Consider the following 20,863-nt stretch of genomic DNA (forward strand, 5'->3'; position numbering starts at 1 on the left):
CAATGTCTGCTGCGGGGGAGGGGAGCGCTGGTTAAGATTCCCCCTGAACCCTGGGATCTGTTGCTAAAGACAGCCTCAACATTGCAGTGGAGATGCTCTCAGGGACCTTCCTCTTGCCGGACGCCCTGCACAGCTCCCGCCAACAGCTGCTGCTCCAGGGCAGGGAGGCCGTTGAGCGAAGGCATCTGGGGGGCTGTCCATTTCTGTGCCCGCTGCACAAAGTGACGTGCCTCACGTGGCTGGCTGCCTTGCCCTGCGCTGCCTGCCAGCCCATCCTTGGCACGGTGGGGCTGGTGCCTGTCAACTGGCCTCAATTTCCAGCCTGTTTTCCAAGTACTGACACATGGCTGAGGCCCTGCTGAGACCCATGGCCAAGTTTCCCCCATGATCAGGAGGTTGGCTCTTGTTGCATGAACTGCCTCCATCTGCCCAGGGAGCCATACTCTCCACTGACCCCCTGTTCCTACCGAATCCCCTCCTAGGGGGACAGAGCCTTCAGCCGCATTTTTGGCCCCTCACCCACGCAAGCCTCCTTCACAGAACCCGGGGGCTTTGGGCAGAAATGCCTCTTAGAGGCCTGTCCTCTCCTTCCTCACTGTAGTTACCCACCCTTTCACAGCCTTACCCACCTCCCTGGGCTTACACATCTCCCAAGACGGGGAGTGTTCTCCCTTTCTGGGCAGCCAGCCGGGGTTTAGGCAGTGTCCTCTGGGAGAGGTGCTTCCTTGTGTTGAGCTTGAGTTCAAGTTTCCAGAAGCTTCTATCAGCCGGCTCCTTCTTTCCCCACTCCGTGAGAGGCCCAGCAGTCTCTGTTTCCATCCCAGCCCCCAGCTTTCCAGTGGAGGATGTTTGGGAGGCACCATGATTTAGTGGTGGTGTGCGCAGGTCTTCGGCAGCCACCTCCATGAGCTGAGGGCTGGCCAGCACATCCTCCGTACAGGACGATGGACCCCATGACCTCTCAAGATGGTTTTCTCCCTTCGAGGCCCTGTCAATCCCTCCACGTCCCACCCCATGCCATAGACAGAGCTGCTGAGTTGGGGAAGGACTGCTTAGAGTACTGGCTCCATCGGGCTGGGTGGAGAAGGGGAATTTTCTTCCAGAATACACAGGGGCTTGTTTCTTCCTGATCCTTAGGAGCAGAGGATATGGGGAGGGTGGGGGAGGCCACCACACTGCTGTGGTTTCTCCCGCCAAATTCCCCAGTCCTAGGAAAGATCCACAGAAAAACCCACAAGAATTTGAATGTCTGAGCTGGGGCTGTGATTGAAATGAAATTTTTTAAAAAGAAAGAAAGAAAAACAAAAACAAAAAGAGAAAAAAAAAGATTTAAAAAAAACAGCCCAAAGCCCCTACAGCCTTCAGCTGCCAGAAGGGCCCAAGGCAGCAACCATGCTGGACAGGGGAAGGGGCCTTATGGTGCTTTGCATGTCCCTTCAGCTCACTTCCAAGGCTCTGTGTCCTCAGAATAGCTCGGAATCACAAACCATTCAGTAGGGAATCAGGTCCTGCCCCACAAGGACAGGCTTGGGTCTTTTTTTGTTAACCCAGACTCCTGCCCCCTCGTCCTGGGACAGAACTGAGAGCCCTTTCCTGTCACTCAGAGGACTGCAGTTGCGTCCTACCAGGTCCCTGGGTCCCCCTGTCTCTAGATTTGCCTCTTGGTCCCTCTTTCCAGGAGGTGGCAGGGCAGGGCACAGAGGAGGGAGAGACTCCCGAGAGGACTGAGCTGGCAGCAGTTGCCTGCCTTGGCTTCCGACTCCCTGGGCACCAGCCCCTCTTCAGCTCCTTCCCGCCTCCTCAGATCAGCAGGTCCCAGGGATGGGGGCGTTGGAGGTCTGGAGACAGATGGGTTGTCAGATTTCATGCCGGACTCATTGAGTTTGAGGGCTGTGAGAGATGCAAAGAAATTTGTAAGTGGACAGGGCGGGAAGGAGCCACAGAACCTTCCAGGAAGATGGAAGACAGAGTGGGGGAGGAGGGGGGGAAAGTAGCAGAGTCCGGCACAATAACAGTGAACATCTACACAGTGCTTTGTACGTGCCAGGCATTGTCATAGGAATTATTACCTCATTCCATCTTCATAGCAATCCAATGAGGTAAGTGCTCTCATTTATTCCCCATTAGGTGAGGGCAAGAAGGCACAGAGAGGTTAGGTAACCTGCCCAAAGTCACCCAGCTAGTGAGTAGTGGGGTCGGATTGGAACACAAGGAACTTCCCTCTAACTACAGCTGTGAGTGTGGGAAACGGGAGATAGAGCCCCGCACAGGGAGCCAGGACGCTCAGTCCCAGTTCAGTCCCACCCGCCAGGCGCCTCTCCATCCTCTAGAGAACCCGACCGAGGCAGGCGCGCCCTCTCCTGGCGAAGGCTCGCCCCGACGCCCGCTCGGCCGGGGCCGCCAGCAGGCGCGACGCGAGCGAGGGGGCCAAAGAGGGCCCGGCCCCGCCCGCCCGCGCCCCGCCCTTTCCCCGAGCCCTGCCTCCTGGGTGGTGCCCAGGCTCGCGTGGGGCTGCGGCCCAATGAGAAGGCGCGGCGGGGGCGGGGAGGGGTGGGCGGGCCGGCGCGGGCAGGCGGGTGGGAGGGGCGCGGGGCTTGCGTGTGATTGGCAGCCGGGCCGGCTAGTGAGCCGGAGGCGGGGGCGGGGCGCGGCTCAGAGCGCGAAACATGGCTGGGCTAGGTGTCGGCGTCGGTGGCGGCGGCTACAAGAACGAGGGCGACGAGGGCGACGAGGGCGTACTCCAGGCGGCCGTGGAGGTGTTCGCGAAGCTAAAGGTGCCGGGGACCCAGGACGCCCCCCTCCCCGGGGGCAGCGGGGGCCAGGGCAGCGGATCGGGCAGGGCCTACTGCGGAAGTCGGCGGCGCCACACGCGCGGCCGGTCTTTCAGTTCCCGGCGGCGGCCTCTGTCCGCTCTCTGCTCGTTGGGCGGCCCCGGGCCTTCGCGCTTGCTGTCTCGGTGGTCCGTGCCTGCTGCTTCGGGCCGGCGCCACGCGCGTGCTCCCCCTTAACTTACGTTGCAGGAATTCTGCAGGACCTTGCTGGGCGCACGAGGCAGATGCAGACACGGGGAGGGCACGGGCCCTGGGCTCAGGGAGCTCGCGGGGTTGGGGGGAGACAGGCAGGGTCCGTGCCACCCTGTCGAGTCAGAGTCAGATGCTCGTAGGGCAGATAGCCGTCCCAGGTGCCCCACGAACCGCCGCTGCTCTGCCTCACCCGCCTTGCCTGTCCCCCATCCCCTTCCCCCATCCCCTTCCCCCATCCCCTTCCCCCATCCCCTTCCCCCTCCCCTCCCCTCCTTCCTCCTCCGTCCCCCCCACCCCCCCGCACTCCAGATAGGTGCTATCTGCCTTCTCCCTGACCCTTCCCTGTGGCATAGCTGGGAGCCTGGATCAGAATCTCGGAGTCTTGCCAAAGCCTCTAGTTGCTACTAGGTTAAACTGCTACACGAGGCCAGAGCGGGAGTACTTAAAGGAGGTGGGGTGACAGGCCACTGGGGATGTGGGCTGAGAATGAGGAAAATTTAACTCTGGGCAAGATGGAGGGAGAGCGCTGCCAGGAGGCGGTGGGGTTTGGGGAGCCCGTGTGTGCTACCAAGCCTGGTGTGTGCTTGGTGGGTAGTAAATGTGTGTGAAGGGAGGAGCATTTCAACCCTTAAGTCCTACTCGATTTCTAAAGCATCCTGGTTTTCCTTTCCTTGCTTAGGCTCTCAACTGCCCGGTCATTGAGGGTCTTTATATCACAGAACCTAAGACCATTCAGGAACTGCTGTGTACTCCCTCGAAGTACCGCTTGGAGATCCTGGAGTGGATGTGTGTTCGGTAACGTCTTTGTTTCTTCCTCCCCATCCCTGGGGTACTCCAGGCACCACTCAGCCCACCTGGGAAAGATAGGTGTTCGATATTCTTGTAAGTAGTGGTACTCCCAGACGGTCACCGTGAGAACAGCTGTTTGGGTAAGAAGTGCCAGCCATGGAAACCGTGCTCAAGTTTGCCTTGAAAGTGCTGCCCCCACCCCCCATGCCAGTGCTTTAGCTGGTCTGTTTGCCGCCTCAGCTGAAGTGCTGAGCTGGGCTTCTTTTTTTTTTAAATTTTTTTATTGTTATGTTAATCCCCATACATTACATCATTAGTTTTAGATACAGTGTTCCATGATTCATTGTTTGTGCATAACACCCAGTGCTCCATGCAGAACGTGCCCTCCTCGATACCCATCACCAGGCTAACCCATCCTCCCACCCCCCTCCCCTCTAGAACCCTCAGCTTGTTTTTCAGAGTCCATCGTCTCTCATGGTTCTTCTCCCCCTCCGATTTCCCCCCCTTCATTCTTCCCCTCCTGCTACATTCTTCTTCTTCTTTTTTTCTTTCTTAACATATATTGCATTATTTGTTTCAGAGGTACAGATCTGAGATTCAACAGTCTTGCACAATTCACAGCGCTTACCAGAGCACATACCCTCCCCAGTGTCCATCACCCAGTCACCCCATCCCTCCCACCCCACCCCCCACTCCAGCAACCCTCAGTTTGTTTCCTGAGATTAAGAATTCTTCACATCAGTGAGGTCATATGATACATGTCTTTCTCTGTTTGACTTATTTCTGAGCTGGGCTTCTGAGTGTTCTCCTTGCTTTACTAGTTTCAGAGCCGGCAGGGGCCTCGATCCTTTCATTGTCAGACTGGACTTGTGAACTCTCTTGCATCTTGCCATTGAGGAGTGACAAGCAGGGCCAAGACCCTGTTTCCCAGTCCTTCAGATCGAGGAGTGCCCTGGTGGGTGTGCCTGGCTCTGTGCAAGGGAAGCAAAGCCTACCCAGATGGCAAAGGGAAAGATCCAGAAAGTCCCAAGGACTGTCTGTTCCTTGTGAGCAGCAGCCCATGAGCTGAGCCTCTGTGCCAAGGCTACAGCGGGGAAGGCTCGACCAGGCCTCTCACGGAGCAGGCTCCTGTGCTGTTGGGCTTGACCCCCAGGGCCCTCTCTGGAGTGGCCACGGTCGGTTGGTACAGGAGTCCCTCGGAAGGCCAGGTCTGGGCCTGTTCCTTTTCAGCCTTGCCTCTCTGCCCTTGCAGCTCAGGAAGATGCCTGGGCAGGAGCCTGGTGGTGGAGCAGCGAGGATGCGGCCTGCACCCAGCTGGTGTACCTGCCAGGCCATGGGACGCCAGCAGGCCTGGCCCTGGGCCGGCTGTCCTGCGAATGGCTGGGAGGGAGGGGAGGCATTTTCATGTTTGAGCCTCTGTATTTCCAGCAGCCTGTCCTCCTGTCCTCCAGGCCCTCCCCCAGGCCCACCCCACGCCTCTGCTCAGAGCGCTCTTGTACCCTTTTGCTCTCCCTCCTGAAAGCACTGTCAGGTCTCTGGATAACCTTCAAAGACCCCGCTCACATGTCGCAGCTCTTTTTTAAAAGTCTCCAGCTCCCAGGGCAAAACATATCCCTCTTTCCCCTCAGATACCCACAACCCTTTGAGCACACCCCCTCCCAGAGCTCTCAGCACATTGGGTCTGTCTTGGCCTGCTGTCCTGTCTGGGAGCTGCTGAAGGGCATGTACCAGGCAGGACTCGTGTGTCAGCCCCAGGCTGCTGCACGGTGTTGGACATACTTGAAATGTGCTCCAGGCTGTTGGATGATAAGCAGGCGCATGGACACATGCACACCCATGTATCATTCCTGGCGCCTCAGGCATGGATGGGTGACCTCAAGGAGTGGGGGCTCTAGCGGCTGCAAAAGGCCTAGGCATGAATCCCAGTGGTGGGCATACCTCTGCAGTCTGAATGTTATGCATGTTGGCACAGAGGAGGTGGCACTTGATTTGGGAGGGGACGGGTGATGGTGGGTGCTCATTTCAACCGGAGTGAGGAATCAAGGTGTGGGAGGGAGAGCTGGGCTGCAGTGGCCCCAACAGCAGCTTGGGGCAGCTCCTGCAGAGCCTTGCAGGCCACGTGAGGGCCTTTCCACCTGATGCTCTAGGCAGGGCAAGCATGGGACCAGGGAAGCAACATACTAAAGTTGGCATTTTGGCAAGGTGACTCGGGTTCTGTGGTGGATGGATTTGGAGGGGAGACGGTGGAGGCAGGGAGACCGATACGGAGACTGTTGGAACAGCCCCAGGAAAAGATGGCAGGAGCCTGCCTTGGAACAACAGATGGCTCACATGATGGCCACTGCCAGCCCTGGAAGGACCGGTGCATGGTCCAGGAGTCTGGGAGGAGAGGCAGTAGTGGGGATGGCCTGGGCTAGTGCAGGGGTCTCAAGTGTTCCCCCAGGAGGAGGGGTGCCACAGCCATGTCTTGGAGAGGCTCTCATGGGAGGGACCCCAGATTTGCCTGGCTTAGGCTGATGCTGGGGACTGGGGCACCCTGCTGGGTGGGAGGGATGGGTGGGAGTCTGTGGGTACATTCCTCAAATGCTTTAAGTACTTTTATAAATACAAGTAGCTGAATTCTTTGAAAGAACGGACAGGGAACGTACAGTTGCTTCTTATGATCCCGAGCTGGCAAAAGGCCATAGGCCTTTCAAGGTCCCGAAAAGAGGATTGGATAGAGTTCAGCTTCTCCCACATTTCATGTTGGCTTTCTTTGCACGTGGCTTCACCACTTCAGCCCTCGATTAGGGTCACCTTGTCCACCCCGCTCTGGGTGGAACCTGGAAGCCGTACCTGGTGTTGGCCTTGGGGCTCAGCATGCTGGCTCTGGGTGACCCATGTGCCAGGCTGGTCCTCGGTGTGGGGGCAGGGCAGAGCTGCAGGGCCCCCTGGGTTGCTGAATTCAAGGCACCTGGGTTTCCTTGACTCCTGAAGAACTATACTTGCTCTCAAGGCCTTGAGTGCCTTTAGTTTCTGCCCTGCTGCCTCAGGAAGATCAACTTTGATGAAAGCCCTTTCTGAGTGAGGTCACTTAGGCTTTTGTGGATTTGTTCGTTAGTGTGTTGAAGTGGTTTGCTGTGTCCAGCCTGATGGATTGCTGCGTGCTCTCTGCTCCTCGGCGCCTTGTAAGTGGGAACGTTGCCCAGCAACCAGGCCCAGGGCCCGTCCTCCTAGCATTTCACATGGTAGGGGCTCCTTCTGCCCCACCCCTCTTTGGCAGGAGAGCTGGTTGCCTTCATGAGTCACGAAGACAGGCGACGCAGCTGAGGTCCCCTCTCCACTGTAGTCCTGCAGCGTGGGGCCTGGGACCTCAGGTTCAGGGTGGCCCTGCCAGCTCCCAGGGCCCCAGTACGGGCAGGGCAGGTGTGGCCTGGGAGGCAGGCATTCATTTAGAGGCATGGTCCTGGGGTAGGAGAAGTGAGCCCTCTCCATAGAACAGCTACTGTGCCCTTTTCTAGCATGCTAAGTCAGCAGGTCCCTAGGGCTGGCGGCCCTCCACACCATGATGGCAGAGTAGAGTCCTGGCCCTCACTGTCCTGTGGAAAGAGCCTCTTACCTTTCTGTAGGGAGGGCCTGCCCTGGCAGCCAGCTGCTGAGGCTCCCTGGCAAGCAGGCGGCAGTCTCAGCCCCCAGAATGATGCTCCCATGGCCTCGGTGCTATGCTAGGCCTGGAGCTCACGTCTGGGGGTGTAGTGCTCAGACTGACGCCTGCTCATGGTGGAGACCTCCTGAGGGGGGCTGTCAGGGTATTGTAGTCCTTATTGCCTTTGGATGTGGTCTGTGTCTGGAAACGGTTTTGCCCATCAGCTCGCTGTCTTAAGGCAAGATGCTTATGAGTGGCCACTGTCCCATTTATCCTGATATCGCCGAGGCTGGGGCTCCGCTGGACCTGGGTGGGGGGCAGCTGGGATTGCTGTCTCTCAATCCAGGAGGCTGGAGCTGTGATCCCAGAGCCTATCACACTAGGAGCCCCTAAATGGTTTTAAGCTGTGACCTGGAGTAGGATAATCAATCTCACAATGATTTAAGCTTTTCTAAAAAGAGAAAATGTCCTTCTTTTGAAAGGGCTAAGCATGGACATTTACTAATGGCAGATTATTCCATGGCAAGAGGCCGTGGTCGTTTATTTGTTAATACACACTGGTTGCCTTTTTTGTGCCGGCCTCCATGGCATTAGGCCCCAAAAGTATAGAATGGAAAGTTATCTCCTGGCCTCAGCAAGCCTGCAGCCTGGGAGGTGAGAGCCCGGTGGGAGGACAGTGCCCAGGTTCTCCTGTGACGGAGGGATGCCAAAGTGTCTGTGGGCATGCCTGGCCCTTCCCCAGCTTCCCTGGGGAGGCGATGTCAGCCATGGGCTTCTTGGGATGAGTCAGAGCCAGTGTGCTTGGGCCAGGTGGGAAGAAAGTACTCCAGGCCGAGAAGAGCAGACGCACATGTGTGCAGAGAGGTGTGAGAGGACACCCAGGCGGGGCCTGCAAGGGTGCTCGAGCAGGAAGGGCCTTGGTGGACATTCTTCAAACAAACCTGCACCATGGTTGAGAGAAAAGCCAGCCCTGTGGTTCCTTCTGAGAAAGAGCTTAGAGCTCTGAGGAATTCAGGATTTTCCTCTTGGGCAGTCATTTTGTTTTTTTACTGTGAGAATTTAAATATTTTATTTATTTATTTGAGAGAGAGAGAGAGTGCGCGTGAGAGAGAGAACACGAGCGGGGGGAGGGGCAGAGGGAGAGGGAGAAGCAGGCTCCCTGCTGAGCAGGGAGGCTGCCAGCATGGGACTGGATCCCAGGACCCGGGGATCATGACCTGAGCCGAAGGCAGACACTTAACTGACTGAGCCACCCAGGCGCCCTATCGTGAGAATTTAAATTTCAGTATTCGGATTCACATTTCTGAGGTATACTTTCAGAAATATTTTGTGGTTTTCTTCCCTAATAATTTATGGAGTTGAAATTCGCATCACATAAAATTATCTATCTGAAGTGAACATTTCAGTGGTATTTAGCACTTGCACAAGTAATTCACTTTTTCAGAGCACGTGTAAGGAGGGGTCATGAGGGGGCCTCTGCTGCCTGCTCAGGACTGACCAGTTTTGCTCTTTCCCTACAGGGTCTGTCCCTCCTGGCAGGACAAGTTCAGCTCGCTAAAGGGGGCCCCAGTTGAGGTGAAGATCCAAGGTGGGTCTGTGTTACAGGAGTTTGGAGTTGGGTGGTGGATTCTGGATAATTCTGAGCTGGTGCATGGCCTCCTTGGCAAGTTGCACTGGATTTCCCATTGGATTGTGTTTACTTCTGGCTGGTGCACACCCTGGAGATCTTCTAGAATCAGGGCACGCCCTACTACACACTGACACACTATGCATGGGCAAAGGGGATGGTTCCTCTTATAGGGGCATGTGAATGAGATCAAGAACGTGTCACTCTGTCCAGCCCATCCACCAAAGCACTGGAGGCAGAGACTGGTTCTTGCCGATGCTTCTGGTGGTTCTGTCCCCATCTTCCTGCTTCCTGCTGTGTTTGCGCTGGGCAGCTCTCCGTAGGGGCTTGTCTTGTAATGGCTTCTTTTCGATCCTTTGTTGGCAGAAACTGTCCTTAATCTGGTAATGAACATTAGGCAAAGGGGAGTAAATTATAGTCCTCACTACGGTGTCTCTAAAAGTCAAATTTTCCGTGGGCCTGCATTTGGCTCAGCTATTCCAGGGTGGGTGACCTGGACCCTGGAGCTCCAGTGCAGGCCCCGGCTCTCACTGCCAAATGAATTATCCAGGGACGCTTGCCCCCGAGGCCGAAATGGGCCAGAAGAACAGGGTGTTGTGTTTTGGAGGCTGCAGGACTGGCCTGTGGGCCGGCCTGGGCTGCATAGAAGTGCTCCCCCTCTCCCCAGTGTGTTATGTCTGCCACTTTCCTGCTGATGGGACCACGTAAAGGCCAGGTGAACCATCAGACTGCATCTGAATTCTTTAACACACACCCACACACAGATGCCAGCCCTGCCCTTAGCCCAGCCAAAGCCTTGACCTTGCCATTCCCAGCCTTAGTTTCTTCTTCTGTAAAGCGGGGGTGATAACCTGAGCCTTGCCCACCTCACGGGAGCGTGCTGAGTGTCAGAGCAGGTGGTAGACATGAGTGCTTGTCAAAGGGTATAATCCTCCAAAGAGGATTAGGAGAACTCCTGAATTCATTGGAGCGGTATTTGTGGGGTGTCCCCTCCGCACCTGGCATCGTTTTGGGTGCTGGCTGCGTGGCGGTGAATGGTGCTGCTCACATGGCACTCATGTGGCGGCTGAGAGAGACAGGTGATAAATGAAGGCAGCGGAATTCTGTGTTGGATGGTGACAAGTGCCATAAACCAAGCCAAGTGAGGGCAAAGTGGTACATGGGTGGGTCGGGAGAAGGGTGGTACTGTTGATTAAGATCATTGGGGAAAGCCTGTCTTTTAAACACAGACTTGCAGGAAGGGAGGAAGCGAGCCAGGCAGATATCAGGAAGAGTAGTGTTCAGGGCAAAGGAACAGCAAGTGCAAAGGGCCTGAGGTAGGCTTGCATGTGCCTTGTAGCTGTGAGGAGTACCAAGGAGGCCCAGGTGGCTGGTGCAGAGTGGAGAGCAAGGGGAGAGTGGTGAAGGCAGAGAGGCATTGGGGCCGGCCGGATCAGGCCATGGAAGGACAGCTTTTATTCTGAGGAAAGCTGTGGCCTGACTTTGGGTTTAACAGGGTCCCTAAGGCCACTGAACTGAGAACAGAGGCCTGGGCAGAGGCAGGGAGACCACTGGAAGGCTCTTGCAGTGATGCAGGCAAGAGATGGGAGGGGGGCAGTGAAAGTGGAGTGTTGGCCAGATCCTGGACTTACCGTGAAGGGAGGGTTGGCCAGACTTACTAAGACTTGGGTATGGGCTAAGCAGGAGAGGAGCCATGGAAGACACAAGGGTTTGGGGTTAGGGTTGTGGGCAGTGGGCATGCTTGGGGGTATAATTGGTATTCCTACAGTGTTTCCAGGGTTACTAATGCTTTCGCATAGATGTTCTACTTCTTGCACCAAACCTTCCAAAGCAGATGCCAGAGTTATGCCTGTTCCACTACTGAGCATGTGCGGGTAGGAGATGGGCCTTGCCTATGAAGGAGTAAAGACATTGCCACAGCGCTAGGTCGGGGATGCAGAGCTGACATTGGCCCCAGGCTTTCTAGCTCCAAGTCCTGGCCTTTCTCGATATATCAGATGGTTACTCAGATGTGGCCGGGCAGTCCCTGTACCATGCAGTGACTCAGTTTCCCAGTCTGTAAAATGGAGCTGCGGCCCACCTCCTAGAGTTGCCAGCAAGGTGAAAGGAGATGTTGATAAAGGCCTGTAGGAAATTGACACATGTGAGCCATGGTTCCTTTTGCTTTGGCCTGGCAAGTTCTCTGAAAGGGTGGCACACAGCAACTTTAGAAGGTTCCCTGAGCTCTGTGTCTGCTCCTCAAGTGGCTGGCTGGCTTCTGCTAGAAGCCAGAGTTCCTTATATGGAAGAACATCAGATGTGATCCCTTATTTCAGTGCAGGAAACTGATGCCCACAGAGGTGTAAGTCACACAGCAAGAGGCAGTCCTGGGCATGTTGTCCCCCTGCCTCCTTGTCCACCCGGGCCTTCTGGGCCCAGCGTGGCCTCCTGGGCACTGGCCTGCCAATGCCAGAGCAGAAGCACTCTCCCCAGAGCAGCGCTCGGCACTCTGCACGTTTGGGCACCCCTGGGTGCATGGCGTCCCCTCCTGTTTGGGTGGGCGTCTGCAGTAACAGGACCCTTGTGTTCTGACAGAGATGGTGAAACTAGGCCATGAGCTGATGCTGTGTGGGCTGGATGACCAGGAGCTCCTGAAGGTAAGAGAGGGTCCTCTCTGTTCCCACAGGCTGGGGGCCTCAGTGAGGCTGGGTTAGGGGTGGGAGGGGTTTCTTTCCCCAGGACTTTGCTTCTCAGGCTAGGGAGCCAGCATCCCCAGCCACTGCTCCTAAGCCTCCTGGGCCAGGAATCTATAGGATTCCCTTGCATAGACTCTAGCCATCCCTAGGGCCAAGATGGGGAACACAGCTGAGGAGGCTGGAAGCAGAGCTCTGGTTATGGTGACCGAAAGGACAGAGCACATCCTGTCCTCGGTTGAAGACTTCATTCCCACTGGCACTGGGGTAAGTCCTTTATATGCCAGGAGTAGTCGCACTCACCTGTGGCACTAGGTACTTGTCCTAGTCCCGTTTCACAACTTGCTCTAGGTCACCGGGTGACAGAGTCGGGCCTCAAACCCAGGCCCCGGTCCCAGGCCCATGCACTTTCCCTGACTAGCTGCCCTCCTGCAGCTTTCTTTACAGAGGTGCCCCTAATCCATGCCCACATCACTCAAAGAAACCCTACCCCTGCCCTTAAAATCTTGTCAAGCTTTTGAAATAATGTACCATTTTACATTCCCACCAGCAGTTCCCAGTTTCTCCACATCCTCACCAACATCTGTTTATCTTTTTGATTGCAGCCATCCTGGTGGGTGGGAAGGGCTATCTCGTTGTGGTTTTGATTTGCATTTCCCTGGTGACTAATGATGTTGGGTATCTTTTCATGTGCTTATTGGCCATTTGTAGATCTTCTTTAGAGAAATGTCTGTATTTGGTTCTTTTGCCCACTTTTTAATTGGGTTATTTGTCGTTTATTGTTGAGTTGTAAGAATTCTTTCTATATTCTGGATATAAGCCATGTCAGATATTTGATTTTTTAAAAAAATATTTATTTATTTGACGGAGCGAGAGAGCACAAGCAGGGAGAGCAGCAGGCAGAGGGAGAGGGAGAAGCAGACTCCCGGCTGAGCAGGGAGCCCGATGTGGGGCTTGATCCCAGGACCCTGGGATCATGACCCGAGCCGAAGGCAGACACGTAACAACTGAGCCACTCAGGCGCCCCCACTCCACATCTTCTTTATCCATTCATCTGTGGTTGGACAGCTGGGCTCTTTCCGTAGTTTGGCTATTGTGGACATTGCTGCTATAAACATTGGGGTGCATGTGCCCCTTCACATCACTGTTTGTATCCTTTGGATAAATACCTAGTGCTACAATTGTGGGTTGTAGGGTAGTTCTATTTTTAATTTTTTGAGGAACCTCCATGCTGTTTTCCAGAGTGGCTGCAGCAGCTTGCTTTCCCACCAACAGTATAAGAGGGTTCCCCTTTCTCCACATCCTTCTCCAACATTTGTTGTTTCCTGACCTGTTCATTTTAGCCATTCTGACTGGTGTGAGGTGGTGTCTCATTGTGGTTTTGATTTGTATTTGGATAAAGAAGATGCCCACTGATGCTGAGCATTTTCTCATGTGTCTGTTGGCCATTTATATGTCTTCTTTGGAGAAATGTCTGTTCATGTTTTCTGCCTATTTCTTGACTGGATTATTTTTGTTTAGGGTGTTGAGTTTGATAAGTTCTTTATAGATTTTGGATACTAGCCCTTTATCTGATAAGACATTTGCAAATATCTTCTCCCACTATGTCAGTTGTCCTTTGGTTTTTGTCCACTGTTTCCTTTGCTCTGCAAAAGCTTTTTATCTTGACAAAGTCCCAATAGTTCATTTTTGCCTTTGTTTCCCTTGCCTCTGGAGACGTGTCTAGCACGACGTTGCTGTGGCCGAGGTATTCATAGAGGTTGCTGCCTGTGTTCTCCTTTAAGATTTTGATGGATTCCTGTCTCACATTTAGGTCTTTCATCCATTTTGAGTCTGTTTTTGTGTATGGTGTAAGGAAATGGTCCAGTTTCATTCTTCTGCATGTGGCTGTCCAATTTTCCCAACACCGCTTGTGGAAGAGACTATCTTTTCCACTGGACATTCTTTCCTGCTTTGTCAAAGATTAGTTGACCATAGAGTTGAGAGTCCATTTCTGGGCTCTCTATTCTGTTCCATTGAGCTATGTGTCTGTTTTTGTGCCAATACCATACTGTCTTGATGATGACAGCTTTGTAATTGAGCTTGAAGTCCGGAATTGTGATGCCTCCAGTTTTGGTTTTCTTTTTTTAACATTCCTTTGGCTATTCAGGGTCTTTTCTGGTTCCATACAAATTTTAGGATTGTTTGTTCCAGCTCTGTGAAAAATGCTGCTGTTATTTTGATAGGGATTGCATTGGATGTGTAGATTGCTGTGCGTAGTTATAGACATTTTAATAATATTTGTTCTTCCAATCCATGAGCATGGAATGTTTTTCTTTACGTCTTCCTCAGTTTCTTTCATCAGTGTTCTATAGTTTTCAGAGTACATGGTCTTTTAACCTCTTTGGTTAGGTTTATTCCTAGGTATCTTATGGGTTTTGGTGCAATTGAAAATGGATTGATTCCTTCTCTTTCTGCTACTTCATTGTTAGTGTATAGAAATGCAACAGACTTCTGTGCATTGCTTTTATATCCTGTGACTTTGCTGAATTCCTGTATCAGTTCTAGCAATTTTTTGGTGGAGTCTCTTGGGTTTTCTACATAGCGTATCATGTCGTCTACGGAGAGTGAAAGTTTGACTTTTTCTTTGCTGATTTGGATGCCTTTTATTTCTTTTTGTTGTCTGATTGCTGAGGCTAGGACGTCCAGTACTATGTTGAACAGTAGTGGTGATAGTGGACATCCCTGTATGTTCCTGACCTTAGGGGGAAAGCTCTGTTTTTCCCTGTTGAGAATGATATTCTCTGTGGGTCTTTCATATATGGCTTTTATGATGTTGAGGTATGTACTCTCTATCCTTACATGGCGGAGGGTTTTTATCAAGAAAGGATGCTGTATTTTGTCAGATGCTTTTTCTGCATCTATTGAGAGGATCGTACGGTTCTTATCCTTTCTTTTATTAATGTGGTATATCACATTGATTGATTTGCAGATGTCGAGCCACCCTGCAGCCCAGGAATAAATCCCACTTGGTCGTGGTGAATAATCCTTTTGATGTACTGTTGAATCCTATTAGCTCGTATCTTGGGGAGAATTTTTGCAACCATGTTCATCAGGGATATTGGTCTGTAATTCTCCTTTTTAGTGGGGTCTTTGGTTTTGGGATCAAGGTAATACTGGCCTCATAGAATGAGTTTCGAAGTTTCCCTTCCATTTCTATTATTTGGAACAGTTTCAGAAGAATAGGTATTAATTCTTCTTTAAATGTTTGGTAGAATTTCCCTCGAAAGCCATCCAGCCCTGGATTCTTGTTTGTTGGGAGATTTTTGATTCCTGATACAATTTCTTTGCTGGTTATAGGTCTGTTCAGATTTTCTATTTCTTCCTGTTTTAGTTTTGATAGTTTATATGTTTCTAGGAATTTATCTATTTCTTCCAGATTGCCTAATTTGTTGGCATAAAATTGCTCATAATATGTCCTTATAATTGTTTGTATTTCCTTGGTGTTGGTTGTGATCTCTCCTCTTTCATTCATGATTTTATTTATTTGGGTCCTTTCTCTTTTCTTTTTGATAAGTCTGGCCAGGTGTTTATCAATCTTACTAAATCTTTCAAAGAACCAGCTCCTAGTTTTGTTGATCTGTTCTGCTGGGTTTTTTTTTTATTTCTATGTCACTGATTTCTACTCTAATCTTTATTATTTCTCTTCTCCTACTGGATTTAGGCTTTATTTACTGTTCTTTTTCCAGCTCCTTTAGGTGTAAGGTTAGGTTGTGTAGTTAGAGACTTTTCTTGCTTCTTCTTTTTTTTTTTTTTAATTTTTTTAAAGATTTTTTATTTTTTTTTTATTTATTTATTTGAGAGAGAGAGAGAGAGAGAGAGAGAGAGAGAGAGAAACAGCATGAGAGGGGATAGGGTCAGAGGGAGAAGCAGGCTCCCCACTGAGCAGGGAGCCCGATGCGGGACTCGATCCCAGGACCCTGGGATCATGACCTGAGCCGAAGGCAGTCGCTTAACCAACTGAGCCACCCAGGCGCCCCTTTTCTTGCTTCTTGAGGAAGGCCTGTATTGCTATATGCTTCACTCTTAGGACCACTTTGCTGCATCCCAAAAGTTCTGAACTATCGTGTTTTCATTTTCATTTCTTTCATATATTTTTAAAATTCTTTAATTTCCTGGTTGTCCCATTCATTCTTTCGTAGGATGTTCTTAACCTCCATGTATTTGTGGTCCTTCCAGATTTCTTCTTGTGGTTGACTCAAGTTTCATAGCATTGTGGTGGTCTTAAAATATGCATGGTATGATCTCAGTCTTTTTGTACCAGCTGAGACCTGATTTGTGATGCAGTATGTGATCTGTTCTGGAGAATGTTCCATGTGCACTCGAAAAGAATGTGTATTCTGCTGCTTTAGAATAAAATACTCTGAATATATCTGTTAAGTCCATCTGGTCCAATGTGTCATTCAAAGCCCTTGTTTTCTTGTTGATCTGTTTAGATGATCTGTCTATTGTTGTGAATGGGGTGTTAAAGTCCCTTACTATTATTGTATTATTATCAATGAGTTTCTTTTATTTTGTTATTAATTGGTTTATATATTTGGCTGCTCCCATGTTAGGGGCATCAATATTTACAATTGTTAGATATTCTTGTTGGATAGACCCCTTTATTGTGATGTAGTGTCCTTCTTCATCTCTTATTATAGTCTCTGGTTCAAAATCTAGTTTGTCTGGTATAAGGATGGCTACTCCAGCTTTCTTTTGATGTCCATTAGCATGGTAAATGGTTCTCCACTCCCTCACTTTCAATCTGGAGGTGTCTTTGGGTCTGAAATGAGTCTCTTGTAAGCAGCATATCAATGGGTCTTGTTTTTTTTTTTGTCCTTTCTGATGCTTTATGTCTTTTGGTTGGAGTATTTAGTCCATTTACATTCAGAGTGATTATTGAAAGATAGGAATTTAGTGCCATTGTATTACCTATAAAGTCGCCATTCTTGGACACTATCTCTGTTCCTTTCTGGTCTTTGTTATTTTGGGTCCTGCTCTCCGCTCATAGGATCCCCTTTAATATTTCTTGCAGGGCTGGTTTAGTGTTCACTAATTCCTTTATTTTTTGTTTGTCCTAGAAACTCTTTATCTGGCCTTCTTTTCTGAATGACAGCTTTGCTGGATAAAGTATTCTTGGCTGCATATCTTTCCCATTTAGCATGTTGAATATGTCATGCCAGTCCTTTCTGGCCTGCCAGGTCTCTGTGGACAGGTCTGCTGCCAGCCTTATGTGTCTACCTTTGTAGGTTAAGGACCTCTTGTCCCTTGCTGCTTTCAAGATTTTCTCCTTATCTTTGTAATTTGTAAGCGTCACTATAATACGTCAAGGTGTTAATCTATTTTTGTTGATTTTGAGGGGGGTTCTCCGTGCCTCCTGGACTGGAATGCCTGTTTCCTTCCCCAGATTAGGGAAGTTTTCAGCTATAATTTGTTCAAATAAGCCTTCTGCCTCTTTCTCCCACTCCTCTTCTGGAACTCCTATAATACGGATATTATTTCACTTTATGGGATCACTGAGTTCCTTCAGTCTACCTTCATGATCTAATAATTTTCTTTCCCTCTTCTTTTCAGCTTCATTATTTTCCATCATTTTATCTTTTAGATCACTGATTCGCTCTACTACTTCATTCTTCCTCGTTTTTATGGCCTCCACTTGGGACTACATCTTGGTTATAGCATTTTTAATTTTGGCCTGACTAGATTTTAGTTCTTTTATCTCTGCAGTAGGGGATTCTTTAGTGTCTTCTATACTTTTTTCCAGCCCAGCTAGTATCCTTGTAATTGTTTTAAATTCTAGTTCCAAAAATAAATAAATAAATAAATTCTAGTTCAGACATTTTACTTTTATCTGTATTGATTAAATCTCTGGCCATCATTTCTTCCTTTTCTTTTGGGATGAATTCTTCCGTCTTGTCAGTTTGGAGGGAAAAAAACCAAAACAAAATACAAAAAGAAAGAAGAATAAGAAAAAATAAAAAGTAAAAATGAAAAAAATGAAAAAAAAGTTAAAAAATAATATGATAAAATAAAATACATATAGGAAGGTAGATCCTAGGTGTGCTTTGGTCTGCTTGTTAAAAGAAGCTTCCATGGGTCGTTTTTCTGGTTTATAGATGTGCAAGATGTTCTCCAAGACTTCTGATCGATGTCATGGGTGTTCAGAATGATCCAGTCTTTATCTAGCTGTGTTTCAATGAGGAGGCAGGGTTAGGGTCGCCCTACTCCTCTGTCATCTTAACTGCTCCCCCTGGAATTGTTCTCTTAATTTCATTTTTGTATTACTCATTGCTAGTGTGTGGAAATACAATTACTTTTGCATATTGCTCTTGTATCCTGCCAGATTGCTAAACTTGCTTATTAGTTCTAATGATTTTTTAGTGGATTCCTTAGGATTTTCTATATATAAGGTTGTGTCATCTGCAAATAGAGATAGTTTTATGTCTGCCTTTTCAATCTGCATGTTTTTAATTTCTTTTTCTTGCCTATTTGCTCTGGGTGACACCTCCAGTACAGTGTTGAATAGAGTGGCAAGAGTGGACATCCTTGCCTTTTTCCTGATTTTAGGAGGAAAGCATTTGATCTTCACCACTGAGTATGATGTTAACTGTGAATTTTTTATAGATGCCCTTTATCAGGTTGAGGGTGCTCCCTTCTATTCCCATTTGTTAAGTGTTTTTATCATGAAAGGGTGTTGAATTTTGTAAATGCTTTCTCTGCATCTACTGAAGTGATTATGTGGTTTTGTCCTTTATTTTTCCTTTATTTGTGATGTTGCAAGTTTCTTTCTGGTATCATTTCACTTCTCTCTGAAGGACGGCCTTTGGCAATTCTTTTAGAAGTGGTCTGCTCTCTCCAAATTCTCTTAGAGTTCACTTATTTGAGTATGTCCAGTTCCCCTTCATTCTTGGTGGATAGTTTTACTGGATACAGAATTCTGGGTTGGCAGTTCTTCTTTCTCCGTAGGTTCCAATGAGAAATCGGCAGTCATTTGAATAATCTTCCCCCTATGGGTCATGCATTGGTTTTCTCCTGCTGCTTTAAAACTTTTTTCTTTGTCATTAGTTTTCAGCAATTTGATTATATGTTTGTGGGAATATTTCTTTGGGTTTGTCCTGTTTGGAGTCGCTCAGCTTCTCAAATCCGTAAGTTTGTGTCCTTTTCTTAAATTTGGGAAGTTTTCAGACATTATCCCTTCAAATATTTTTTCAGCCCACACATTTTTCTCCCCTCCTTTTGGGACTCCTATGACACACGTGTTAGATCTTTTATTATTGTACCACAGGTCCATGAGGCTGTTAATTTTTTTCAATGTTTTTTTCCTTGCTGTTGCTCATGATGGATAGTTTCTGTTAATCTGTTTTCAAGTTCACTGACTCTTGCTGCTGTCCCCTCCATTCTGTTGTTTGGGCCATAACTGAGTTTTTTATTTCAGTCATTCCATTTTCCAGCTCTAAAAAGATATTTCCTGTTTTTTTTTTTTAATTGTTTCTTTGCTGTTTTCTATTTTAACTTTTGTTTCAAGAGTGTTCGTGATTACTTATTTAGCATTTTTATAATGACTGCTTTAAATTTGTCAAGTAATTCCAACATCTGTACCATCTTGTGATTGGTGTCTGTTGATCGTCTTTTGTCGTGCAAGTTGAGATTTTCACGGTTTTCTTCATGTGCCAGATAATTTTGGATTGCGTCCTGGACATTCTTGACTATTACTTTGTCTCTGGGCCTTATTAAATTTTTTGGAGAATGTTGGTATTTGTGTTTTTGCAGGCACTTGACCTGGTTAGTTTTAAGCTGCACATTCTGCCTCCTTCTCTGGCCTGTGGTTCCAACCAGCGTCAGCTCGGTTTCTGCAGCCTTTGTGCTGCTATTCGGGCCTGTCCTGCATGTGTGCCACCCGATGGTCAGCCTGGGGCCTGGGTGTTGGCCTCTCTCCTGTAATCATTCTTTGGTATGTTCATCAAGATCAGATCTACCCCTGCATGAGTGGGGCTGAGCCCAGGCATTCGTAAACAGATTTATAGGGTTGCTTTCCCTAGATCTTCCCTTCCTGTCATCTCTTTGATACTGTCTGGCTCCTGGGAAGAGGGCCATCCTTTGCTGCCCTGCAGCCATAAACCGCCTACTTCTGTGACTGTACCACACTGGTGGGAGGACAGAGTGGAAGAAGCAGGAGCAGGGTTTGTTCCCCCTCCCCCCATAGCTCCCCTGAATGGAGAGGGAGGTTCCCTGCACCCAGAGCAGTTTTCCGCTATCAGCCAGCTTTGTTGCTTCTGCCACCCCTGCCATGATATTGCCTGGGGTCTGGGGTCACAGAGCAGAGGGAGAGAGAAAAGGCCAGGGATTTCCCCTACACTCTCTGAGTGTTAGGGGTTTCCTTTTCTGGAGCTCTCTGTACCATTTTGCTCCCTTCTGGGTTTGAGCTGGGCTGAGTGCAGGTCCAGGGAGTCCAGAGGAGAGAACATGGTAAATCACGACCAGTCTCAATGATAACCTTGGATTCTAGCATGCCTCCCTGATGTGCCTGCTGATATTTGCCCTTCTAAGGCTATAGACACCTGACACATGCATTCTGTCCCACTCTCAGATGTGGGTACTCAGTGGGAGGGGAAGCTGGTCCCTCAGTCTTATCTGGAACTCTAACCCCTTCCTTCCTTTTTATCTTTAAAGATTTTTTTCATTGTGGTAAAATGCACATAGCATAATATTTACCTTTTTTTAAAAGATTTTATTTATTTGAGAGAGAGAGAGAGAGAGAAAGCACAAAGGCTGCAGAGAGAGAGGGAGAAGCAGGCTCCCCACTGAGCAGGGAGCCTGACATGGGGCTCAATTCCAGGATCCCAGGACCATGACCTGAGCTGAAGCCTGACTGAGCCACCCAGGTGCCCCAATATTTACCATTTTAACCATTAAAAAAATTTCCCAGTAGGTGCTGAAGGGTTCTTTTTTAAAAACATTTTTTTGTTGTGCTAAAATACACATAACATAAAATTTACCATCTGAACTATTTTTAAGTGTGCAGTCAGCGGCACTAAGTACATCTATCTAGTTCCAGAGCATTTCCATCACCCTAAAAGGGGATCCTGTGCCCATTAAGCCGTCACTC

General features: G+C 49.4%; 1 protein-coding gene across 3 annotated transcripts in view; it reads left to right on the forward strand.

Annotated features, from left to right (window-relative positions):
- Nucleotides 1-2,625: 2,625 nt before the first annotated feature.
- HAUS7 (HAUS augmin like complex subunit 7) overlaps nt 2,626-20,863 on the forward strand; it is a 28,337-nt gene continuing 10,099 nt past the window's right edge. For all 3 annotated transcript variants that reach the window (XM_078065082.1, XM_036093737.2, XM_036093741.2), the window contains exons 1-4: nt 2,626-2,774; nt 3,703-3,818; nt 8,958-9,025; nt 11,639-11,700. In XM_078065082.1, the coding sequence (XP_077921208.1) occupies nt 2,667-2,774; nt 3,703-3,818; nt 8,958-9,025; nt 11,639-11,700 (354 nt within the window). In that variant the 5' untranslated portion in view covers nt 2,626-2,666. The remainder of the gene's footprint in view (nt 2,775-3,702; nt 3,819-8,957; nt 9,026-11,638; nt 11,701-20,863) is intronic.

This window comes from Halichoerus grypus, chromosome X (assembly GCF_964656455.1).
Source record: "Halichoerus grypus chromosome X, mHalGry1.hap1.1, whole genome shotgun sequence".
Lineage (NCBI taxonomy): Eukaryota > Metazoa > Chordata > Mammalia > Carnivora > Phocidae > Halichoerus > Halichoerus grypus.